The 27,163-nt window shown below is 34.2% G+C and overlaps 2 protein-coding genes across 2 annotated transcripts in view; one reads left to right on the top strand and one right to left on the bottom strand.

Moving 5' to 3' along the window:
• LOC143918308 (uncharacterized) overlaps positions 1 to 27,163 on the bottom strand; it is a 237,919-nt gene that overhangs the window by 75,251 nt on the left and 135,505 nt on the right. The gene's annotated exons all lie outside the window — the stretch shown is intronic.
• On the top strand, positions 4,920 to 7,458 carry LOC143918234 (kelch-like protein 25). The gene is made up of 10 exons (XM_077440011.1): positions 4,920 to 5,002; positions 5,077 to 5,220; positions 5,302 to 5,441; positions 5,519 to 5,697; positions 5,769 to 5,966; positions 6,305 to 6,460; positions 6,532 to 6,695; positions 6,773 to 6,995; positions 7,070 to 7,247; positions 7,322 to 7,458. The coding sequence occupies exons 1-10, from the start codon at positions 4,920 to 4,922 to the stop codon at positions 7,456 to 7,458; spliced, it is 1,602 nt and encodes a 533-aa protein (XP_077296137.1).

The raw sequence follows: 27,163 nt of genomic DNA, 5'->3' as shown, positions 1-27,163 counted from the left end.
ATAACATGCAAATACCCCTTGACGCTTTTTTGTGGAAATCTATTGCGTTAGTTCTTCTTGAGGATCTTTGAAAGTGTGGATGTCTCGGGAGTGCGGCTCTCCTGAGTGCATTTATCCGATCACCATATAAAATATCTCAATTCAATAGGTTATATCAATCTGATATGATATGATTAAAATTATATCTTGCGCTCACTCGTCTCTCGACGCTCCGTGAGAACGGACGTGCCGAAGACGTACTCTCTGTGCGAGCGCTCATAATACAGCGATACGCCATACCGTCAAAAAACCCACACCTTTTAACATACACAACAAACACCCCCCACAAAACGAACACCAAAAGAACACATGTTGGCACCATGCGAGGATCCAACCTGAAAAAGCGACTTAAGAAGACACTGATAACTACAACCGAAGCTCCTCAACCAGGCTGCTCTCAGACCGCTCAGATGGAGACCGAGTGGCAGTTTCCAAAACATACGGCAAAGAACGTGAAAGATGTTGCTCCTGAATTTAAAATTCAGGAGAAAAACAAATTTGAAGGGCTCTTGGAAGTTTCCGATGTCCCCAGAAGCGGTGGAAGAATCCCGCCCATCATCATGACAGCTACTGGCACTCACGGCAGCATGATCGAGTCGATCAAGAAGTTTATAAAAGACTTCACAATGACTTACATTGGTCAAAATAATGTCAAGATACAATGTAAAAGTCTTGAAGACTTTAAAAAACTTCGGGATGGATTGACACCAGACCGACAATTCCATACCTTTTCCAGGAAGGAGGAAAAGGAAATAAAAAGTGTCGTACGTGGCTTGCCGAAATTGCCGGAAGCTGATATTAAAGATGACATCATCAGACAGGGATTCCCTGTAACCAAAGTCATACAGATGAAGACGAAGGAGCCTAGGAGCAACGCCACCGAGCTATACTTGGTGTTCTTCGAGCCATCGGTATCGGCAAAGAAGATTAAAGAAATCCGGTACATCTGTTACACAAAGGTCAGTGTCGTTAAATATACTAGTAAATCACAAAATATTACTCAATGTTTCAGATGCCAAGAATATGGACACGCTGCGAAAAACTGCAATTCGGCAGGCCAAGTGCGTCAAATGTGCCGGCACTCACCTCACCGCACAATGCAATCAAGGAATAGTTACCCCTGCTGTCTGCTCAGGCTGTTCAGGATCTCACCCCGCTAACTTCAAAGACTGTCCAAAAAGACAGAGCTATCTGAAAATGCTGGAATCGAGGAAGAATCGAGCATCAATTGTCAAAGCCAACCCTTGGAAACTCCCAGTGGTGCAGCCACAAAATATCCCGGTCGTTAACGATCATAACTTCCCAAAGCTACCGACCATTAAAACTCCTTCACCAAATATCCCAAATATCCCTAAAAAACCCCACCAACCAACCAATCCCAACATTCAACCAACAACAGACCTAACTTCCATGGCGTCTATGACGAAGATGTTGAAGATCCTCCAGGAGATTCGTGCCAAGGCCAGCGGTTGCACCGACAAACTAGAGCTGGCACTCATGCTTGTCGAATATCTCGATGTCTTTGATTAACGGGAGGCGCCTGAACATTCTAGCTTGGAATGCTCGTGGACTTAAGAATAAGATTGACGAACTAGAGTCGGCGATCGGTGAGTAATGTGTTGACATAGTTTTAATCTCCGAGACCTTCTTAAAACCTCATATCCGTATTAACCTACCTAACTTTAACTGCTATCGCGAAGACCGAGAACAGCATGGAGGGGGAGTTGCCATTTTTATAAAATCGTCAATTAAACATTGTCGCGTAATAACTCCGCCACTAAAAAATTTAGAACTAACCGCCATCGAACTAACAATTAACAACACCCGTCACATAGTAGCATCCGCTTACAATCCTCCCCAAAAACGATTATTGGCATCCGATCTTAACAAAATATTTAACATTGGTAGTTCGGTAGTGGTAGCTGGTGACTTTAATGCCAAACATCCGTTATGGAGTTGCGTAAACACTGACCAACAAGGCACAACTCTTTTTAAATACATTCAACTAACAGATACAATCTTACTTCATCCGGATACATACACACACTATCCCACAAATAACTCACAACCATCCACACTAGATCTTGTCCTCGTCAAGAACTGCCCAAAAATATCGACACCAAATGCCCTTCAAACCCTGTCGTCTGATCATCTCCCGATGATCTTCTCAATCGACGGGAAACCCGAGGAAATCATCAAGCATAGTTGGGATTACGGGAGAGCTAACTGGCGAGAGTTCAAGTCGTACATAAATGACCAAACCATTCTAACTTCTACCACACTCACAAACAAAACCGAAATCGACAGCTCCATAATACACCTAACGGAATCAATAACTCGATCCAAACACCTTCACATACCTAAGACACAATACATTGAACACAAATTAGAGATAACTGACTTTGTTGCAAATCTAATTAAAAGTAAAAATAAACTCCGTAAAATTTGGCAAACATCAAAAAATCCAGCATTGAAAACATTAATTAATAAGCTCACATATCAAATTAAAATTAGAATCAAAGAAATCAAAAATGAAGCTTGGTCTAAAAAATTAGAAAAATTGAGCTCAGTTGATGGCTCTCTATGGAAATTAGCTAAAGCGATTCGCAGGACAAAAAACTCGATTCCTCCATTAGACGATGCAGGAATCTCAGTGACGCGTGATTGCGACAAAGCAGAACTATTATCAAAATCCTTCCAAAAACATCACACACTCACACAACATTACAATCACATACCAACGCATAATAAAGTCAACCGGTCCATTAAAATCATCACAAAAACTCCCACTAATAGTACTAAAAATATAAAATTGGTGCATCCGTGTGAAATCCAAAATATAATACGTAATTTAAAAAATAAAAAGGCACCTGGGCGAGATTCAATAGATAACATCATAATCAAACAACTTCCATTTAAAGCTTTAGTCTCACTATCTAAAATATTCAACGCATGTTTACTCACCGGGTATTTCCCAGAATACTGGAAAACAGCCAACGTAATTCCCATACTTAAGCCCGATAAAAGCTCAAAAAACCCGGCCAATTATCGACCCATTAGCTTACTTTGCACGCTTTCAAAAATTCTGGAAAAAATAATCTACACACGTTTACTTAAAGTCGTAAATAAGAAATTAATAAATGAACAATTTGGATTTCGCACTGGACATTCCACGACCCAACAACTAACAAGACTAACTGAACACGTGACGAAGAACTTTAATATGAAGAGAAGTACCGGAATGGTATGTCTCGACATAGAAAAGGCCTTCGACACGGTTTGGCACGATGGACTCATTCATAAGCTCCTTATTAACAAAATACCAAACTACCTAATTCTCATCATCAAATCGTACTTAACTCGTAGAAAGCTAGTGGTTAGCGTAAATAATGAATTATCGTCTCCAAAAATAATCGCAGCTGGCGTTCCGCAGGGGAGCTTGCTTGGCCCACTCTTGTTCTCCATATATATAAATGACATACCTATTCCAAAAAACTGTCACATAGCCCTATATGCGGATGATACAGCTTGCTTCACAAGTAGCAAAAAACCAGACACTATCCTTAAAAATCTTGAATTTGCAATTAAAACAATGACTGAACACTTCACTAAGTGGAAAATTCAAATTAATCAAACCAAAACAGACGCCATATTCTTTAGTGTTAGAAAACATAAGCCAAGCTCAGATCTGAAAATCCCCTCTGGAGAAAGTCTGAAATGGCAGTCAGTAATAAAATATTTAGGAGTAACGTTTGATAAAAGAATGAGATGAGCACCTCACATTGAGGCAGCGAAATGCAAGGCGATGCGGGGTATATCCTCAATATATCCAATATTTAATCGCCATAGTTCTTTATCAACGCTAAATAAAATAAAATTATATCGCGCGCTCATATTACCATTATTAACCTATGCTTCACCTGTATGGAATAACGCCTCGAATACTAACCTTTCCAAGCTCCAAGTAATACAAAATAAATCCCTTAAAATAATTTATAATACACCCATATATACTAACCTGAAAAAACTGCATGCTATATATAATATTCCGTTTGTTACAGATATTACTAACAAACTAACCAGTAGATTCTATGACAGAATCACTAATAACTAGAGGTAGGACCGGAAGCGCGCCATCTATTGTTCCATTATTGTAAATGATTTGTAAAAAAGGTTCGGCAAACCTTTAACAATGGATTTACAACATGTGAACAATGAACAGCGCGCTCTGGGTCCGCTCATTACAGTAATAACTAGTCACCGGAGCCTGAGGGGGCCGTGTATTGTTCAAAGGTTGTAAATGCGTTGTTAAAGGTTTGCCGAACAATTGATAGCACTGTGACTATCCTACCTCTAGTAATAACCATACTAACACACTTGTGAAGAGTCTCGGTGATTACAACTAAATGTCTATACCCTTCAGGTATAAACACAGATTACCTAAACACAATCTGCTTTAGGTCATCGACTTTAGAGAGTCTTTAATTAATATTATGTATTAGATATATTATGAACATTTATAAGGATTGTAAATAGGTTTTTGAGCTATTTTTCCTATTATGATGTGATTAACATTAGAATAATATAATACTATGATTACTAAACAAATTAAATTAAATTGTAAAATAGAAAATGATCAGTAGATCAGTGGCTATTAAAATAGATATAAGATGTATTGTGAACATAATTTCGTAATAATAAAAAGCATTTAAAAATCAAAAATCAAAAAAATATGATATGAAGTGCATAACGAAGACGCAGGAAAACCGATGTTTATGGCTATCAATATAATGATGTTATCACAAGGTAAACATATTTATTTGTGGTGAAAATACCACATCCGTAAGCGTGAATAAATAACACTAACCCATTAACTGTCAATGGGTCAAGATAAGCTCACATACCGGGACAAATACAAGTCAAGATACGAGACATCAGTCATCGCTGAGATTCTGTTCAATAAGTAAGTCTCGGATGATTTAAATTTATATTTATAATTTCTAAACATTTCAAAGTTACAATTTGATTCATTTTTAGTAGAAGATTTTTGTGTAAATCTAAAAGCAGGATGATAGAAATAGATGCGAAGGCAGATTTTGCAACGAAACGACTTGATTATCTGTATGGTGCCATGCGAGAGCAAAAATGGATCGATGTGAATTTTATAGTTCGAAATCGGAGGTATCATTATTCAATATATGTATGTAAAGAATATTTTAAATCCAAAATTTCAATACAAACGATCGTTCTTTACAATTGCAGCTTCTCTGCACATATGGTAGTGCTAGTAGCTTGCAGCGAATTTTTTGCGAATAACAAGGACAACTTGGGTGCCATTTTTTCTGATTTCGAGTATCCAGTTATTGATGCAATTTTAAAGTATTGTTACACTGGAAAAATTAGTACGAGTTGCTTTCATTAATGCCGTTTATTTATTGTTTTTATTATCTCCGTGTAATATTTTTCAATCCACTTTCAGATATCGACGATAAGTACTACGAAAAATTCATGGAGCTGACCGCCAAACTTCAAATCAAAAGTATTGTCCCTCGGTACAAAACAATCGACGAAACAAATTGTTTGGAGGCTTTGCATCTCTCAGATGATCCACCAACGAGAGAAAAGGCGATGGATTTGACTCTTGAAAACTTTCGAACTGTAAGTTTTGATCATATAAAAAGAATTATAATTCTTTAAATATATGTACTTCAATTTCATATATGTTTCAGTTGCAGAAAATGCCAAGCTTCCTCGGCCTGCCAGCTGCTAGCTTAGCTGAGATCTTGAAGTCGGATAATTTAAACGTGGATTCTGAAGAACAAGTTTTTGAATCTGTGAAACTGTGGTTGATTTCGGATGAAGAAAATCGGAGAAGTGAATTAGCAGAGCTGTTGCGTCATTTAAAGTTGCCATTGTTATCAATAGAGGTATTTAAAGACTGTTAAATAGTATTTGTACAAAATCTTATATTATTTATAACAATATACATACATATGTACATATATATAAAACGATAATTTCAGTTCGTCTTCACTGAAGTTATGAACTTTTACTTTCTATATCCAGAGTGCAATGAGATTCTAAAACAAGCGATACAATCAATTCTACCACATTGTCAAAGTTCAATGCAAAATGTAAGCCTTCCTAGAAGAAGTGAAAAAATAGCACTAGTCGGAGATTGGGATCTAGATGTAAATTGTGCAAGTGTTTGATTGTATGATAAATACAATTACATTATTACAAATGCATTGTATAATATTTTTAGACGGCAAATTGCATCGATATATATGATGGAATGAATAAAAGTTGGACTCTTACTAAGAATTTTAGTTTCAACAGACGCTGCTTTGCATCAGCTCTGGTCAACTACTGGATTATGATCATCGGCGGATACAATTCTTTATATGATGCAATCACTTCTGTAAAGTTTGGACGCAATTATGGCATGTTCCAATTGATTGCTTCGGTTAAAATGAATTTCATTATTTTCAGGTGGAATATGTCGATTTGAAAGATGGCCAGAAACATTCATTGAAGCCATTAAATCAAGGACGAAAATACTTCCCAGCAGTGACGATTCGTCGCGATTCATCTACTGATGTATACGTCATCGGAGGCTATGATGACAAAGCAAACATATTGTCATCGGTAGAGAGGTGATATTATATAGAATAAATATACATTGAATTGAAATTTTGTATCGAGCATGTCGTTAAATTTCAATTTTAATTAGGTGGAACAGTACTACAATGATATGGGAGACGAGCATTGCTCCATTATTACAAGCTGTCTATTGGCATAATGCGTCTGTCATTGGTGACAGAATCTACGTGACAGGTGGACACATATTGAAAGACGGAAAGAATAAATCCACCGATGAAGTGCAAGTGTATGAAATGCAGTCTAATTCTTGGTCTTATTGCGCTCCGATGATTCAAAGAAGAGAAGAGCATTCGGTGCATGCTTATTTATGATTATCATAAATACTTTTGTGGTAAATATGAAACTAATGTGATTTAAATGGTTTTAGAGTATCGCAATCAAAGGCAAGCTTTTTGTTGCCGGTGGCTATTGCTACGATGGTTCTCGCTTAGATGGCGTGGAATCTTACGATCCCGATACAGATTTGTGGCAAGTTTTTTGCACATTGCCAAATCCCACACATGGAATCACTCTTTGTTTTTTCCGGCAAAAGCTGCTTTGCATGGGTGAGTTTTTTATATTAAAAAATGACTTAATGACTTAAATGAGAATTGGCTGAGGGTTGACTGAGAAATTTTAGGTGGAGATGATGGAAAAAGATTGAGAAATGTTTTGGAATACGACGACATGAGAAAAACTTGGAAGTCTTTGGAAAGTCTCAACAAAAGTAGATGGTATTCATTTGCTCATGTCATACCGTATCATTCTGCAATATGATCTTTACTGCGAAATTTATTAATAACTTTTATCGCATATGTAAATGTAAAATTCAATAGTAATTATGTCATTATACATATACATATGTATGTAGGTTTAAGAAAAAAAATATATAAGAAAAATATTCGAATCATTTTATATGAAATTATTATTTAAACTTTATTTTTACTAGCCTCTTCTTACTTTCACTTATTTTATGTTTACTTACATTCTGAAAGATTACATTTTTCTTCAATTGCTCTTTAATGGATTTATTTAATATTTTGTACAGATTTTTTTCCGAAACTTTAACGTCTAGAAATCTATGCTATGACTTTCCAAATTAACCTAACCTAGCCAAATCTAAATAGTCTTTTTATTTTTATCAGATACAATATTTGAGAGTACATATATTACAGCTGAAGTGTGGATATCTTCCAGTTATAATATATTTTGACTAGTAGTCATATATTCCATCTAACCCGGTACCAACTACCCACGTCTATCCCACGTAAGTTGATTCATATGGCAAATTACATTCCAACTGTTGAAAATATATTAAAACTGAAAATATATTAAAACTGAAAATATAGTTCAATTATAAGTTGGTACCAGGTAAGATGGAGATGTTAAGGTTTTTGTGAAAACGTCTCTCGACTAGTAAATTGAGTTGGAAAGTCGTATTTTTGTTTTGAACACATTCTTAGAGCTATCGTATTATGGTACTCATTACCTTTATTCGCTATAATACCTAGAAAATATTAACGCATTATTGAATTCTAAAGCATTCGTAAAAACATCAAAGCTGTCAAAACTCAACTGTAATATTACAACTGGCGCACATTGTTGAAAATGTATTTGCGCTTGTGGAGATATAATTTACTAGTTGAGTGGTATTCAAATATGAATGACCTAAAATGCCAGTTGGAATATATAACAACTAAAAATAAACTTCGACTGTAACATATACGTAAATATACATATGTACATATATGTATGTATGTGTGTATAATCTCTCTTTCCCATTCCAAATAAAAATGTATTATTAGATTTAACGATAAAAACGATACAACAAAATTGAAATTCGTGATTGAATTCCACTATAAATCTGATACATCTATGTATATACATACACAATACATATGTATATACACAATACATTTGCTTAATACAAACGCTATAGATTTCCCAAACAGTTTTTCACTTTATCTTCGTATTCTCTAAAAGGCCCGAGCCTTCACAACGTAACGTCACATACATACGGTAAGTTTTTGCGTTCATAGGTCGGTTTTGTATTCACATTCAAGGGCTTATCATAAAATCGGATCGTGACTCAAAGGGCGACATGTAACGCCCGAACTTACCCCGAAAGCCCATTACTGAAGTTATCCGTCGCAAAAACGTACGCGTACGTTAAACATCGGGCCCGCGGAATCGGGGCTTTGGGGTCTTAATCAAGTCCCAGAAGCACTCACTTTTCAGGTGGGGCTTTGCGGTAATGGTGGGCTAATGGTGGACACCCGGACACTGTCACACATATCAAGGCCAGTTGGCCATAATGCGACATAATCCACCAGACGCCCTTATTACACTCCACTTTTGTGCGCCCTTTTCTCTTTTTAAAAAATACACACGTTATGCGATAAAAAATTTTGCCAAATTTCATTATCCGAAAGTATCTATGTACTTACATACATACATACATATGTATATGTACATTAACAGATTGTGTGGGAAGTAAGTAGACGACTAGTAACATAAAGATGAGTGACGTTATATTTTAATAATGACTTTAATAATAATAATATGTATCTAATATATAATTTTGAAAAAGACTTTGAATGTAACTATGTATGTATGTATGTTCACGATTAGATTAGCCACGTTTAAGCGGTTTATATTACGAATGCCTAGCGAAGCCACTAGTCTTCTTCTAATATATAATTTGGAAAGAGACTTTGTATGTAACTATTGTTGGTTTGTAGAATTTTTAACGTTCAATTTAATAAAAAAACAAAGTAATATTCAAATAAAATAAAACTATTCAAACAAATTTTATAAAATGTTTACTATTTATTATATTAGCCACGTTTAAGCGGTTTATATTAAAAATACACTAGTAATAATATAAATATAACTTAAATACTGAATATTTACGTATTTATTTTACTTTATATCGAATTCAATGATTCCCATCTGATGATATGTGTGCCTTCGCACGCTAAATTGTTTATGTATTCCGCGAAAAGATACAGATATTATCGTTGAAAGTTGTGTATAAATAAAAAAACGTGACTATTTATTTTTGTCTTTTTTGCCAGACGCGTTGCATGATACGGCCTCCTTTATCTACATACTCGTTTTATGACTTATGTATAAGTAAATTCTCCATTACGATTATGGTAAAATAGCACGAAACTCACAATAGTATTGTTTAAGTTTATTCCAAACACATGTTCAATGCGATTTGTGTCCAATTTTGAGATTATTGATTCCGTTTTTAGAGTTTATGAATTGCATATGTATGTACATATATTTATTTATTTATAAAAATTACATTTTCCCATGATGTCATTGCGGGTTTCCACTGAGCGACACATATATATGGTATTTAGCCTGTACGTAGTATATACATTTATAGATTATAAATTTGAAATAATATTCAAACAGTGGTGACAAATAGTAGGTATAATTTTCCAAATTTGATGAGGAAAAGATCGACTTGGAGTGATAACTATTGTTGAGTTTATAATTGATTAAATCCTTTAACTTCATGTCGGAAACATTAGCTTACTTCAATGTTAGCTAACCCTCGTATGTTGGTAAGATATACATACATATGTAAGTGATTCAATATCAGTTCACAATTTTTTGACGAACAGGAATGTTACTGAAATAACAGAGTGAAGCTAATAAAATGGTTTTAAAAAGATTTTAGACTTGTAACGGCGCTTTTAAAAATATAATCAATCTAAATAAACTACTAATATGAGGGGCTACAGCCTATTAAAACAGGCTTCCAAGGGGTACGGGAGTGAAACACGTTTGGGGACCACTTCCACTATTTTAATTGTTTCCGCCCCACTTTGTATAAGTTTCACAGAGAAATTTCAAAATGAAACGATATACACATATAATTTATATCATACGCCAATATATAATATTTCGTGGAGAAATTTTACGGTAACATTCGTACATAGTGCTAGGGATAAAACCCACGTGTGCAATATTGTCTGCGAGTGTCATCACTTTTATACATTTTACCTTCGTTTTGTTCCGTCGTACACGTTAGACGTGTAAGAATATAAAAAAGTGAGTCAGTGGGTGGCAGGGGTAGGGGGATGGAACAGTGAAAGGGTCGTTACAAAGGGACATCCAGGCGTATGGAAGAATCGCTTCACATAAATATGAAGTATTCCCAATATCGGTTTTCCCGCGTGAATATCTTTCAGCGTCACACACCAGATGCTGGAAACTATGCGTAGGTATTCACTAGACGACTTACATTATTTTTGAAGACTCTGTAGTATTGTAGCACTCACCTGAAACAAGGAAATTTTTATAAAATTATTTAATGTTAAAATATAAATTTAATAATGAAAGCTTTTAAAATGATGTTGAAATGTTAACAGCTTTAATTGATTTAGTATTGGGGGAAAAAATGGATGTTCAATAGTAAATTATACAGCGCCATGGAAACGACGCGATTCTTCATTTTTTTCTGTACCACTTTTGTACATTTTATATTTTATTTTCGAGAAAGATTTAGTAGGGGGTATTTTCCTGCTTCTTTCAGCGACGTCTCTTCTATCTGCTCTATATGAGGAAAAAGTAAAATTACGACTCGTGATATTTCGCCGGCTGGAAAAAAAGCTTATCAGACTCGAGGGTTCTCGTGGAACGGCGAGATTATTAAAAAAATAAATAATAAAAAAAATAACGAAACGTTTGATGTTCTCGCGATTTTTGTTTGTTTTTTTCCGCGTTATAAATTATTTTCATGGGGTCATTGTCGCGTTAACGTGCCGCCGAGTTAATTAAAACGTTCTCACCTGCGAATACTTACATTACCTAAATGAAAAATGTACAAAATCAGTATAAATTTTTTTCAAAAGCTTATTATAACCAACGGTAAATCATCACACAGTAAATATACATATATACATATGTATAATTATACAGATTAAAGTTTTTATTTAAAATTTTGTCAATATGAAAATATTTTGAGGATCAAATCAAGCATGGTAAATATAGGTACACACTTACAATCGAATTATTTTATTTTTTAATTCGTTAACCATATTACTGTAATGTGGAGATAAGGCGATCTGTGTTTGTCAACCACTGATTGACAGCACTAATCGCCTGATCACGCGTTCGCGCCAAAAAGGCCTCGGCGTATCAGCAAGCTGTATACAACAGCCAATTAGGTCTTGCGACCCATCGTTCAATGATCTCACGTGCTGAGAGAACACGCTGTGTATAAATATTCGACGGATTTGTTCCATGATTTTATTCGGAGCTGATTGGTCGACTGAACAACATTAAGCTACCTCTACCACTGCTCTATACACGCTCACACTACAGTATTTTTTTGATAAATAGAGCAAGAATAATGCTTTGTATCAATAACAACTAGTTGACTTCGTAGCCTATAGTCAGTTAGTTATAAGTTTTTTAGACAATGTTAGTTCCAATGATATTCGTAAAATAAATGTTTGGTATTTAAATTTCTGCAAGATATTGTAGCTTGGACGTGTAGAGAGGTTTTTGAGATCGAGGTAAAAGACACAGCTAGTGGTAGAGTTAGTTTATTTTTTTTCCGTCGAAGAGCCAGCTCCGAATAAAGCACGGAACAGATTCGCTTAGTATTTATACACGGCATATACCTACTCTGAACACAGAGAGATCATTGGTCGATGGGTCACGAAACCTAATTGGTTGTTGTATACGGCTTATTCATACGGCGCGGTTTTTTTGGCGCGAACGCGAGATCATGCGATCAGTGCTAGTAAATCAGTTGCCGACGGCTACTTATCACTTAAACTCTACTTTACAATATTCTAATCTTGGGCGAATCCAATTCGGTCCAGTATTTTTTTTTTCAAAAAACATTATTAACTCACACCAAATGAATATAAATATTGTTATAATCAAATTTTTATATTTAGTTAGATCCAGAGCCGGCTCAAAGGTGTAGCAGACTAGGCGCGTGCTTAAGGCGCCATAGAAAAGAGGCGCTGCGACGCACCCCTAGATTGGCTAAAACCAATCTACCTAGAGGCGCGATATACCCTCGGGCCAGGCCTGGTTAGATCATTGAGATGAAGGCTGAGAGGCATATACGAAAGATATGTATATAGTTATTATAAAATATTTCAATAATAAATATGATGGTTTTTAGATTTTTAGTAATATAAAGTTCAAAATCCATTAATTTCATACTTCGGGATCAAAGTTTCCATTTCGCCAAAGTGGGCAATAACTACAACGTGAAAGCGTCAAGAAAGTTCTTTATTGGATACGCTAACTTTTACCGAAGGCTTAAAGACACTCTTCTTTTTATATTTATTTAATCGACCTCACTTCAACTATCGGCCCGCGTCGAAGTCGCTGTCAGACCTTGCCCTCTTCACGCCTGGAAAACTCGCCCGATTTTCCGGATAAATGATAAGAGCTGGAGGGTGGAGCGTTTTTTAAATGCGTCCGTCGTACGCTTATCTAGCGACGTGTACTTTTCCTCGCGAAAACTTTTGTATTACGCACCGTGAGGAGGAAAAGGGAGAGAGAAAGTGAGCGTGTGGCGGACGATTTCCCCCCAGCGGAAAATTAGCAATGCACGCCACGTGCCGCCCCTGTTTATCTCATTCGGAAAACGTTTTTCTTCGAATTATCCATCCACATATTGGTGGAGCCGTCGGCGATCGAATTTCTCGGGAAACTAAGCGGAAATTTTCCCGCACGATACGATCGATACATTGAAAATAAATTGACAGGAAAAACTACCAAAAGTACATACGTACCTACATACAATACTATATGCAGACCATTTAATATTAACGACCAGAAACATGACAATCCTATTTGTAGTATGATAAATGTATTGCATGCAGACACAGTTCGTATGAGTTCAATCTAATCTCTATATAAAATAAAATAATTCTATACAATTTTCAATTAGAATATTGTTTTTAATTATCCGACTATTTATAATAGCTCTATACTAAATACATAGAAGGTGTGTTTATTCGTTTGTGTGGTTTATAATATCAATTTCAAGTCAAGTCATCAAGGATTCATCATAATCCGGTTAAAGTATTAAACGTGTGTTTTGGAAGCACCTTAATTAATTATTATACTATTTTACCAACTAAATATTTTACTAAATAAATATATTAATAACTAAATAATATGTTTTTAATGCAAAAACAAGTGAAAAATACATAGTTATAATTGAACGTAAATTTAAATTTCCAAGTACTAAAGGCGAACAAAAAACCTGTGTAACATCTTTGTTGTGAAACTTGAAATACAATTTTTAATTAAAAAAAAAACATTATTTCAACTCAAAACTTTTTAATTGAAAATTTTAATATATACCCAATAAGAAATAGTAAATATTGAATGCAATTTACATAAATGGGTTTGTACTTGCATTCTGCTCAAATCTTATTTATATCTACCTTCAAGTGGTGAATCCCACCAAACTGAGAAACCACATCAAAAGCTGGGTAACCAATTCCGATGGTAAGCGTGGTTAGGGCAGACAGAGAAGGGTAAAATGGCCCCCTGAAAAGGGTATTTGCCTAAGGGTCAACTAATCTATTGAAAAATCCAGTAACGGAACTTAAAACAAGAAACGTAGACCAACACCAGGTTGTAGAACAAGAGATCAGGTAAAAATCAGCCTTCATTCGAATCGTGATCAGGCAATTATGAAAATAATTCAGTGACAGTTATACAATCCAATGAGCTCAAAAAATGACCCTAAACCAAAGTCGTCATCCGTACAAACACTAGATCAATAGTGGTATCATTCCATTCATCACAAAAAGTAGCCCAAGAGTAGAAAACAATAAAATGCACGTCATTAAAATAGCAAAGGTCACAATACGAGGTCAATAGCATTGTACTGGGCGGGCACGAAAAAAAATCAATATTTAACAACCACTTAACCGGTCCCCTAAGCAAACGAAAGGAACCAAACTCGATAAAATCTAAATGGAAAAACCGATTTCGGCATACGTTTTCTTCGCATGCGTACGGCTAAAAACCTAACGAGATATTTCAGAAGCTTCGACGTACTTATGCACGTATAGTTGGATCGAATAAGCATTTAGTTAGATGAAAGGGTGTGGGGATGATGAGCTTTAGAGTGGCTTTAAACTCGGATCGCAGTTTAATTGGGCCGTTACTTTAAAGGTGGCATGGCGATAGAAGGTGGGACAGTAGGTGGGTGGATGGGTGGGTAGGTTTTAGGTATCAACAGTGCCACCCCCGCATCTCAATTAAGCGAGGCAAAAACGGGGACACAAAGTCGCTTGTAAAATGTCAAGTGGGATAGGAATATGGGGGAGGGCTAAAAGGCCGGCAAACAATCCATCGATCAGGTTTTGTTTTTCATTGGCGGGTCAAGGCGGCTGAAATATTATATCCTCTGTTTTCTCAAACCACCCCCATCGACCCCCACCCCTGAAATATGGCAGACAACCACCGTATAGCATAACTATGACAGTTAGTGGGAATTTACGAACGATCGATATGTATGCTTTCGTACAACGCAATAGGAATATATTAGTGTAATGTTTCTGTCGAACATACATACACATGTACATAATATTGAGTTTCTAATTGAGTGATGTTACAATAGACGTGTTACGAATATTTATTACATAGGCCAAATCTGGTTTCAATTAGATCAAATATGAACTGGTTGTTTGAATATGTATGATAGGACTATTCTTCTGTACAATTAAAATATTTATTTCGTTATCCATCCAATGCTGGATGACAACCTCTCCACACGCTTTCATTCATCTCTGTTCTGAGTAGCCCTAGTCTATCTAGCCCTACACATTTTCCGTACGTTGTCTACTTATCTCACTCGTGATAACCTGTATGGAATAACGCCTTACCTTTCCAAGCTCCAAGTAATACAAAATAAATCCCTTAAAATAATTAACACACCCATGCATAAATAACCTGAAAAAAAAGCATGCCATAAATAATATTCCGTTAGTCACAGACATTACTAACAAACTAACCAGTAGATTCTATGAAAAAATCACTAATAACCATACTAACACACTTGTAAAGAGTCTCAGTGATTACAACCAAATCTATATACCCTTCAGGTATAAACACAGATTACCTAACCACAATCTACTTTAAATCGTCAACTTTGGAGAGTCTTTAGGTTTTTGAGCTATTTTTCCTATTATGCTGTACATAAACATTAGAATAATATAATACTATGATTACTAACCAAATTAAATTAAATTGTAAAATAGAAAATGATCAAAAGATCAGTAGCTATTAAAATAGATGTATATAAGATGCATTGTGAACATAATTTAGTAATAATAAAAAGCATCTAAAATCAAAAATCAAATAAATTTGCAATTTTACATAGTATTAACTTCTCAATGTACATATATGCAATGTTTTTGCGTAATTTATCAATTGAAAGTAAACTGAACCAAGACATATTTCATTTGCTTATTATATATATACGTACATATGTATGTATATACATACTTATCGAATGATTAGATGACAAATTTAATAAGTCTTGAAAAGAAAAACTAATTAGGTTAATGAAACAATCTCGGCAGCGAATATCACTCGTAATATTCTTTGCATCCTTTTGAATTTGCTAAGATCCCATTTTTTTTAACTATTTCACCACAGGTTCATGATTTTAATCTCTACTTATGTCAGCTACTTTTATCTAATATCTCATTCATTTGTTTTTTTTTTCAATCTTTCCTCGTTACAAAAATTCTCCTAACCATATTAAATAATTCCAGAATACTTCTAATTCAATCCACATTAAAATATGATTTTTTAATGGATTGGAGGATTGATAATTTTAGCAAGATTCATAACAATCAGTTAAGGCATATTTTTTTATAACGTTGCTTAAGAATTCTCGTCTATGGGAGACATTTATTTGTTCACAAAGCTCAAATACATATATTTAAATAGTTTCAAACGCAGATATATTAAGAAGATCTAAAACTAATGTCCAAGTTGAAGAAATATACATATATCAGGCATGTGTATACATACTCGTATATCAGGCATGTGTCGATGGGAGAAAGGCACAATCTACAACAGACGATATTAATGGGCTAAGATTAGAGGACGAATAGGAGTCGGCAGGAAGCAAGCGTTCTGGCTTAAAGATCGCTTGAGCCGATATAGATTTACTGAACGTTTATATGTAGAATACAACCTACATTTTATATGTAAATATTAAGAAAAAAAGTTCCATGAATCAACTCTAGCCTCCAAACCTTTTTGCATATTCGTTTGAGGATCAAAATTTGCATAGTCCGCTGCTAATTAAGAGTGGTCTAATTTTGAATGATTAAACAAAAGGAGGATTTTACTTTTTGATTTCGATTGATACATTACGTTGTTTGGTTGTGTTAGAATTTGTTCATTTGAACGTATTGTACATCAAATGGTATTTAAATATTAGGTATATGAAGTAAGTATCACATAAACTAAAACACATATGTACATATATATTCACGTGAAATCCTTATAAAAAGATTATAAATCAGGTAACGAGGAAAACAAAAGTTACACTGAAAGTATATAAAAATTATGATTAATGAAGTAGATAAACTTATTAAAAGCTATTTGTTATTTTTCTGTACTTTTTTGGTTGCTTCCTTAATATACATATTATAATAATTACTTGGTTATAAAATAAAGTGGAAATAATCCGATTACTTCAGATCTCCATGATTCGACCTTTGATTGGAACAAATGCTAGAGAATTGAACGAAATAAAAATATAAGAATGAAAAATTGGTATTGATAAAAATCTTTGCGATAGTTTTTACATATTTGTTCCAAATCAGTGATTCATAAAGTAGTGTTTTTACCCGCTCGATATTTGTAATATAAACCGCTTAAACATGGCCAATCTAATACTATACATTTTATTAAATTTATTTGAATAGTTTTATTTTATTTGTTAGTTTTTTTGTTGACTTGAACGTCACGTAATCTTCGACATACAACATACATATGTACATATATACATACAAAGTGTCTTCCAAACAAACATACATACATACAAAGTGTCTTTCGAAATTATATATTATTTTTATTTATTTATTTATATATTATCTTAGCTATCAAGCTAATTTAAAAATAAATCTTAATTACTTACCTCTAAAATTTATAATTAACTTATATGTACTGTCCCTCACAGAGGTGTTTCTTCACATCTCGCAAGAATGCATCCATAGTTTTAGCAGACTTGATGCAGTCAGGGAGGGCATTATACATGAGCACACCTCTGTCAAAAAGCTGTCCAGCACACCCCCTTTTTTTTCTTACTCTACTTACAACTAATTTGTCCTGTTTATCTCTATTCCTTATTATATAATCATCAAAGTACTTAGGCAATAACTTATAAACAAAAGACAATATACTTATATTTAGACTAATTCTAATACTCATCCATCCCAATTCATCTAACATACTTCCAATACTCTTAAATCTACTCACATTCAAAATACCTTTCATAGCTTTATTCTGTATTTTTTGCATTTTTTCTAAATCTTGGCCACTAAACAAATTGTAAAATTGTTAAGATGCAAGTATTTAAATGAAAGTGTAATATACATACATATGTATATATGTAGTTAGAAAAGAGTTTAAATCGTCATTTGATTATTTCATTAGTTGCGCACGAATCGTTTAAGCGCCGTACGCACTTTCGGTTCGTTCAAATCCATTTTTAATTAAATTTCTCGGTTTTCCGAAACCGACTCGACCCGAAAATCTCAACGTAATTACGTTGCGTAATGTCGCCGTTACGCCGCAGAACGGTGGATGAGTTCAATATTGTTTTTCCGATTTTATGTAATATCCACCCACCTAACGGCAGGCAGTCGGAAAATGCACCGACTCAATTTTCGCGAAAAACCATTTTTTTTCCACCGACAAAAAAACGCACCTCCCTCGGCGACGATTGAGTGATTTTATTCCGACGAATCTATTTCGTTAATAGAATGAATTCGCGCGTAATGCAATTCTAGAATACAATGGATCGTTTATATCGGCGAATTGGAATGCAGTCACTTCAACTTTATAAGTATGAACCGAATAAAAACCATCACCATGCTTATATTTATGTATTAAAAAAACAGTATTACATCAATGAAAAAATAAAGAAGAAAAGCATTAATAATGGTAGATACATATATGTACATAGAAACATGATTAAACAATAGAAATTCAAAACAAGAAAAGCATCAATTTGAGGGGGAATATTGTTTAAAATAAGAGCAACATCTATGTATGTAAAAATAAATTACAGCAATAGTTGGTAGAACAGGTATGAAATAATGAAGAATTACAAAGGGATAATGTGAAAATTGGAATATAATCTTACTTAATAAATAAGCACTGTCAATTAAATAATACAAAAGCTTAAGCAAAAAACATGAATCATAAATTATCCTCCAAGATTGTAAAGCAACAAATCGATCATTGCGAAGGAATCTGGAATTGCAGTAGGAATGGAATTTTTTATTTATGCGTTCTTAATTCTTTACATATACGCGATAGAAAGGATTCTAAACAGAACTAGTAAATTTCAGATGACTTCTTACAAATTAATTGAAAAGCAAGGCAACAATATTATACGATGGGTTGGGATAGTCAAAAAATGAAACCCGAATTCCTTAATATATGCTTTGTAATATAAAATGTGCTTTGCTTATTATTAAATCAATATATGAACCATAATATTGTGATGGAAGTTCAATTTTAAGTTCCAAAAACACTATTTTTGTTTGACTTCATTCACTAATTGTTATCACTTCTTCTTATTTCGATTGTCCAGAATCAGCAGAATAAACGTATTACATGTCACCAGTATTTTTAAATATTATTGAATGCAAAATATTATATTTAATGTTTTACGAAATATTTCTCGAAATGAAGAAAAGTGGACTTAAGTAATTGTTGATAAGAAAATAAAATAAATTATAATATTAATGAAAACACCGTATATTAACACAATATAATTATAATATATTAAATATACGTGTTATTTAGAATCTTAGAACTTAGCATCGTATGTATGTACATATTTAAAATATGTATATATAAAAAACAAAACTGAATCTATTATTTCTACGTACACGGATAAAGTAATAAACTTAATGAGAAGTTACAGGTATTATATGTATGTAGATATAAAATTCGTATGTATGTATGTACATATGTATTGTAGTATATACCGTTTTTGATCAATGTCAAAGTAAAGATAAAATTCCCTTATAATGCGAATCAAAAGAACGGCACACATCAATATTATGTACATATATAATTATGTATATATTATACATAATTATAATATTATGTACATAATATCTCTTCAAAATCTAGAGTAAAAAGTTTGTTTTAAAAATATCACAAAGACGATAGATATTATACATACATATGTACATATGTATGTATGTACATATTTAAAATATAAAAAATAAATTGAGACAAAAAAAAACACATCGTATCTATAAGAAAAATATCCGATTCGCCAAAAAAAAAAAAACGAAAAATCGCCGAGTACGTAGATATTCAGCTATAATTTACAAGAGATCGACGTATACAATCGCATACATCCGTCTAGCTTACGATAACACGAGTACGTTATTTATACGTGATATACGACGCGCTTATGAGATTTAAATAAGACAAATGGTCATCGACACACCCTTTGACTGTTTTGCGGTCTCATTTTTTTATTATTATTTCATCCTAGAATTTCACATCGTATAGAGCACGCGGCACAGTTTTTCCGCACGTTTTATGAGTTTGTATCGCGGTTTGGCGGTAAAAAAAAGTGGAATGCCAGCGAATTTATTTATGGTCTTTGAAAAATACTCGATTCCGGCTTAATTTCCGCCCTTTCTCTGTCGGGTAGGGCTCTGGTCTAAGGCAAAAGACTTACACACACACACTAACACACTCACAGAATTTGCGATAACGACACGATATACCGCTCGGATGGACATGTCGATACGATACTTTGAAAACTACAATAAATCTATCAAATTTTTCTTTTTATATCGCCTTTTTTTAAATGGGAATGTTTATCTCCTCCGTCACGCCCGTGTTTTCTCGCCTTTCTCATTTAAAAACCTAGAACACTTAAAACACACCCTTAATAACACGCTGCCGTATTGCGGTATTATAATTTTTTCCTCTCAAACTAAACGCATGCTATATAAGAATACATGCGATACGCATCGTGATCGGAATATTGTTCGAATGAATTTGCTCGAAAATTTTCATGTTGTATTTTTTTATAATTATAACAACTATGATGATTACGTTTAGTGCAACATTGAAGTGTAAATTTCATTGAAACACTTCACTGAATCGAAAAATAGTCTAACGAAAATGATTTGTAAAAATAGTCGCTCGGTTCCATTATGTATCATTGTAAATATAATATACAATAAATATGTATGTAGTATTATTTCCGTAAAATTTTTCACTGGAAAATTATGACTCATTACCAAATATGATTACCGACCTACATATAAATACTGAAAATGACATTTTAAAAATAAGAAATTCGATACTACATATTTTAAGATTAAATACATCATAATTATCATCAAATCTTAAACATAACTTACACCAATTTTACCCTTAGAGAAGATTTTTTATAAATATAATGCTTAGTAACTTTATCACGTAGTTAAGGATTAAATTTAAACTAAGAACTATTCGGGTTTTAGATGTATGTATCTATATATATAAAAGTCAATGTCTATCTGTCTGTCTATCACGTATGCGTTCCTATACCATTCAACCGATGGCGATGAAACTTACATGGGTTATTGTGTGCATGCTCGCGATGGTTTCTGTAAAAAAAATTGCCCAAAATCGGGAACGGGAACAGTAACGGGAATTGCATGTATTATTGTGGCATTTTAACGCATGCCGGGTTCAGCTAGTGTATTATAAAACCGAACATTAAGTTAACTACATATAGCGAAATTTATAATTATTATGTACATGGTAGACATCATCATTTGATGGTTTTACCTGCTGCCCGCACAATCTTTATTGGATGGCTGATATTCCAAAAGCTATCTGACTTCTTAATGAAATCGTTGCTGCCAAGTCTGAATGTGATATTTTCCACCTCAGTAAGCGTAGGTTATCAGAGATTATTTAAGCCCATTTGTCTGGTAGCCTGCGCTCATCATTATTTTTATGATTGGATGTGATGTTTAAGTGAATTTTTATATTTTATCTTCCATTCGGGCCTCACGGGGATATTATATATGTACATATGTATTCACGACTGGCTTTTGTACATACATATGTTCATACATATTGTCGTGTTCCAAAACGCAGTTTACATATTTTTTAAATTACTTGGTTAACAAACCAAGATTTCTTTATTATCTTAAAACGTTACATTTATGTTATTGGTAGATATATTCGAAAACTGCAGATTGAATTATGGAACTATGATGAATTTAAAATAAGATACGTAGAACTTTGTTTCACCAATTAACTTTGGTTCACTTTATTCTGCTGCTGTTCTGACTCACTCGCGGGGTTGATATTAATGACTACCACTCTAGGAGTCTCGATGGTGATGACTAACTTATGTAATCGAATCGTGATCTATCTTTTTATCTTTTGGCTTGGGCAAAGTCCAGCATTCCTGGATTGGGCAAAGTCCTGCACTCCTGTCTTATCTGACTATCCCTTTACAGAAATTTTAATGGACTGCTACATGTGAAAGGAATGGTATACAATGGAATGTTTATGAATGTGAGAAAGTGAATTTGATTATTGTGGGAACTACATTGATAAGCGACATATATAACAATATGTATGTACATTGGCGCCAACTGTTAATGCAAGACATTCTCAATTTTCTCCTTACATTTAACTATTATTATGTTTTGTGACCACTTCTATTATTGTTTGAGCTTTTGCTATTGTATAATTATACATTTTTTCTCTGGTATATTTTCGACCATTGTGGCACATTAGGAATTCCTGTAAAGCCACAATGATCCAAACTTTAAATAAATAAATAAAAATAAATTATCTTGTGACGGGGCATAAAAATCAAATAAAACTCGAGTGTGCTCAGTGGGGCAAAATATTCGAATTTTTCGCAAATATTTTAATTTCATACTTTCACGTAGTTCACGAGTACTTTCCCAAGTGAAGCAAAATTTCCCAATCGAAAATCTGCATTCGAGAAATTGCTCCCGGGCAATATTCGGTCGCCCGAGAGACTTACGTGCAAAAACGAGCATGAGGTATGAGAAATTTGGGGGAGGAAGGGAAACATCCGCATTGTTTGAACTCGCCAACGTTGAACAAACACTACGCACGTCCAATAATAACTCTTGAATAATTTTGTCAAAACGATGATTTACGCTCTCCGAAGTCGAGGCGAGTATACCTACATATATAAGCATATATATACCTATAATATAATAACATTCGATTTGTTTTGAATCGAAATTAATGAGGATGAGAGGAGAGAGACGCAGAAGGGCGGGAGGTCGCTAGAAAAATACGACCCTTAATTTGCAGGGACGCCTCCAGGGAAAATTCAACCCCCCTCACCCCACCGCCCCATTTCTTCCATCCCTAAGCGTAGTGCAAACATTGGCGATTCCGACTCCAGGACTGAGGAGTAGGGTAAACATTCGATGAGGGTCAGCGGTACACTTAATAACTGCGTCGGGCCCGAGGGCTGCCCTTCGAGATCCCTAAGGTCGCCTCCATAATGGACACACTCATCCATAAGTGACCTCGCAAAATATGGGACAGATAATAAATGTTGACGTAGAAGCGTTTTTGTACGACTTTTTCGATCAAATTATACCATATAGAAATCGTTATAACGACTGTGAAGCGGAAAAATACATTTGTGATTGTGATTTTGAGGATTGGTTTATACAAGACAGGGGTGGAAAAACTTCGAGACTCTAGGGGCGGTAAAGTTACCATATCTGTCGAGCTTCAAAATTGTAAAAGTGTTTTTCTAAAAAGAATATTACGTAGTTTCGACGGTTAAAATTCGTTTGAGCAATAAAGAATTCCAAATAAAAATGATGGAAAAATCGTCTCTGCCATCTAGCAAATTATTTTAGATTTAGAATTGAAAAGGTCACGTCTCAATTATAAAGATAAACAGAAATTCAGACACGATGACTTGAAGCGCCTGAATAAATCACACAGATAATTTGCCTTTCTAAGTCTATGCTAATATTACAAATATGTAGTTGCCTTTATTATTAAATAATAAAGACCTAAAGAGTTATTATTTAATATTATTATTTTTAATTATAGTGACAACTACATAGATTATAACAGGATTTATTCAACTTGGTAAAATAAAATAAGTTCAATAATACTAATTATAAATATTTTTCCGAAAAAACGGATGGTATTATAGTGTGTTATGCAGATCAGAAATATGAATAATTAATGCAAATATTGTTAGTTTTTAAGACAACTCTTGTCAAGAGCAACAAAAAATCACGCTCTTTGCTTACCGGAGCGAAGAATTATCACTCTTTACTAACTTTGACCCACTGACTTCGAATATTGCAATAATTTTTGTAGGCTTGCTCTCGTTTAAGAGATAGTGTTTAGAAAAATGTTTACAGATTTTTGGCTTTTGAGTTCTTTTATTCAAAATCTAGTATTGATGTTCCAAAAGTGAGTATTGGAATCAATAGTCAGATGTTTTTCTTTTGATTCTGATTTTTTACTTTATAATATTATTTTATTAATATTAAAAAATACATCTGACTGTTGATTCCAACACTCACTTTTGCCATAGCAATACTAAATTTAGAATTTGAATTAAAGACTGTCAAAAGTAAAAAAAATTGCCCCGTTTTTTTTGACGGGAACAAGCCAACAAAAATCATATTTGAATTCAGTGGGTCAAACTTAGTAAATATTAATTAATCTCCACTCCGGCAGTTTTTTTTTGTTGCTCGGTATAATAAGTAGTAGTATTTTTTTTCATAATTGAATTTCAGTTCGAAACTGACAATTTTGGCACGCATGTAACCAATTTGTTACTACCTGACAATAAGTTATTTCTATTGAGCGCAAATATCAATACGAGAAAAGTATTATCTGGCAAGAACGCAAGAAGAGTAGCAAATCTACTATTAAATACGAACAGAACGCTGGCACCAAAATTTTCGACATTCGATCGTCTCGTACACGTATAAAAATAGCTTCATACGATACTAGTTAGTATGTATTTAACTGCAGTGAATTTTATCGATGGCGATTACATTACAGGAGAGCTTTCACCTAAGCGTGCGGATAGTTTCGAACGCGCCGCAATTCAGGTAACTTTCGACCGGTGAACTTTCGAACGACGTCAATTTATCCGCAGACCAATTTTATTGAGTGGGGGGCGATGGGTGGGCGGGTGGGTGGTGGGTTGGAAGGGAGGGTTAGATGTTATTCGGGGTCGACACAGGTGAGGGTTCGGCAGATAGAGGCTTCGGTTCGCAAATTCACTTCCGAGAGTCCGACGGGCCGGAAAGCTCCCCGCTCGGCTAAGCTCCCGAGACGAGCTTTCAATGTCAACGGTAAACTTCGGCCGTCTGGGGAGTGAAATCTAAATAAATCTTTATTGTCTGTTGGGCGAGATAAAACTGAACAGGCGATTCCACTCAGAATAATGAAAAAGCTCCCCTTATTTATCGGCGACTAGTTTCGCGACTGAAACTCAAACAAGTCCCGTCGAAGCCTTCTTTGAAGAACTTTTCTCTCGGAAGTTTCCTTCTGATTCGTTATAAATTTTGCATTTCACAATGAGTGGTCCGGAGCTTGTTGAATGAGATGTTTTCTGGGAAACAAACATATGAATATATCTGTGTATGGTTGTACATATACCTACATATGTACATACATATATATGTGCATATATAAAATATTTCTTCAGGAACTATGTCACTTTAACAACGTCGAATAAATTTTTCTGATGGAGTAAAACATGTATTCAAACATTAAAAATAAGTTAGATATTACAACAAATAAAATTTTTATTAAATTAACTATGAATTTTTATTTTTATTAATTGTTTTTAATTTTAGCAAGTACAAACATATGTATTAACTGAATCTATAACGTTGATTATTGAAAAACATTAATTGATATATGTCATCAGATTTAAAAGCTATTTATTAAACGTATACAGGGTGGCCATTGAAAGACTGAAGGGTTTGAAAAAGTCAACTTGTTCATTTTCGAATTTTTTTTACAGGAGCATCCAGTGGAGATTAAAAGGGCTACGTATGATATCCAGCAATGAGTAAAACCCAATAAGGTTTTTCTATTCTAGTGAAAGACCAATTATTACAACTCGGATATTATAATTGGTCTCTTGAAATAAAATTGCTCGAATACCGGCAACATTTTAATGTCAGAATTATCCTAGCGGTTTATTTTTCATTCAATTTAATTTATACCAGGAAGGCCTAACAGGTAACCCCAATGCGCCTTCCTGGCCATTGTACATTGTACATTTGATACATTTATTAATAGTTTTATACGAAGTAAATATTTACATATCCATTAACATCCACAGAAACATCTATAGTCGAATATGTAAATGTGCAGCATTTTAAACGATTCGGCGAAGTTCAGTAAATACATATCAATTAACATCTACAGATACATTTATGGTCAAATTTGTAAAATTTGCAGCATTTTATACAAATCAGCGATATTCCAGATTGTTGAAAGCTCGAGATTTGCATGAAAATGGGTCTCTCATTTACAGATTCGAACCTTTCAGAAATTCCAACGATTTTATTTAACTAAGTACCTTGATCTCAAGACAAAGATGATGCTAATCAGAAATCCGCAGAAAAATAGGAATGGCAAAAACGGCGAAAAACCGTTCTATAATGAGGAAAATGGAAATCAGTCTGGTGCGATCTCTAGTGATTCCCATTGCATTGTATGGAGATGAGACATGGACAATATAAAAAAGAGAAAAGGACATACTCAAAGAGCTTGCAGTTTCAAAGAGACTGTCCACAACTAGAAAGGAAAAGGATTCTTACCTACTTTGGCCATATTGCCAGGAAGGACGTGGAGAGTTGAGAGAAGTTGGTAGACACCAGGATACTAAAGGGAAGACGAGTGAGAGGACATTCTCCCATAAGATGATCAGATCAAATTAAAGAACTGACAGAATCGTCCCTAAACGCTGCTCTCAACTTGGCACAGGACCGAGAGGAGTGGAGACGGATCTTCAACCGGATTCCAGATGATATAAATGACCACGATGCTTATTGTATACGTAAGTTGAATATTTTTGAACATTATCATGTTTAACTCATCACATTTATTTGTAGTTAATTTAATCAAGTTGAGGAATGCTTAAAGAATTCTTATAAAATTTAGATCTATTACGCATGTTTTGTTAGATTCACAAGCGTCAGCTTTT

This window comes from Arctopsyche grandis, chromosome 10 (assembly GCF_051622035.1).
Source record: "Arctopsyche grandis isolate Sample6627 chromosome 10, ASM5162203v2, whole genome shotgun sequence".
Taxonomy (NCBI): Eukaryota; Metazoa; Arthropoda; class Insecta; order Trichoptera; family Hydropsychidae; genus Arctopsyche; species Arctopsyche grandis.
This window is presented reverse-complemented; position numbering and strand designations above follow the sequence as displayed.

Coding starts and splice junctions, on each gene's coding strand:
- LOC143918234 (XM_077440011.1), top strand. CDS start 4,920: ATGGGTCAAGATAAGCTCACATACCGGGACAAATACAAGTCAAGATAC. Junction 5,442..5,518: donor TTGTTACACTGGAAAAATTA/GTACGAGTTGCT, acceptor ATCCACTTTCAG/ATATCGACGATAAGTACTAC. Junction 6,996..7,069: donor AAAGAAGAGAAGAGCATTCG/GTGCATGCTTAT, acceptor AAATGGTTTTAG/AGTATCGCAATCAAAGGCAA.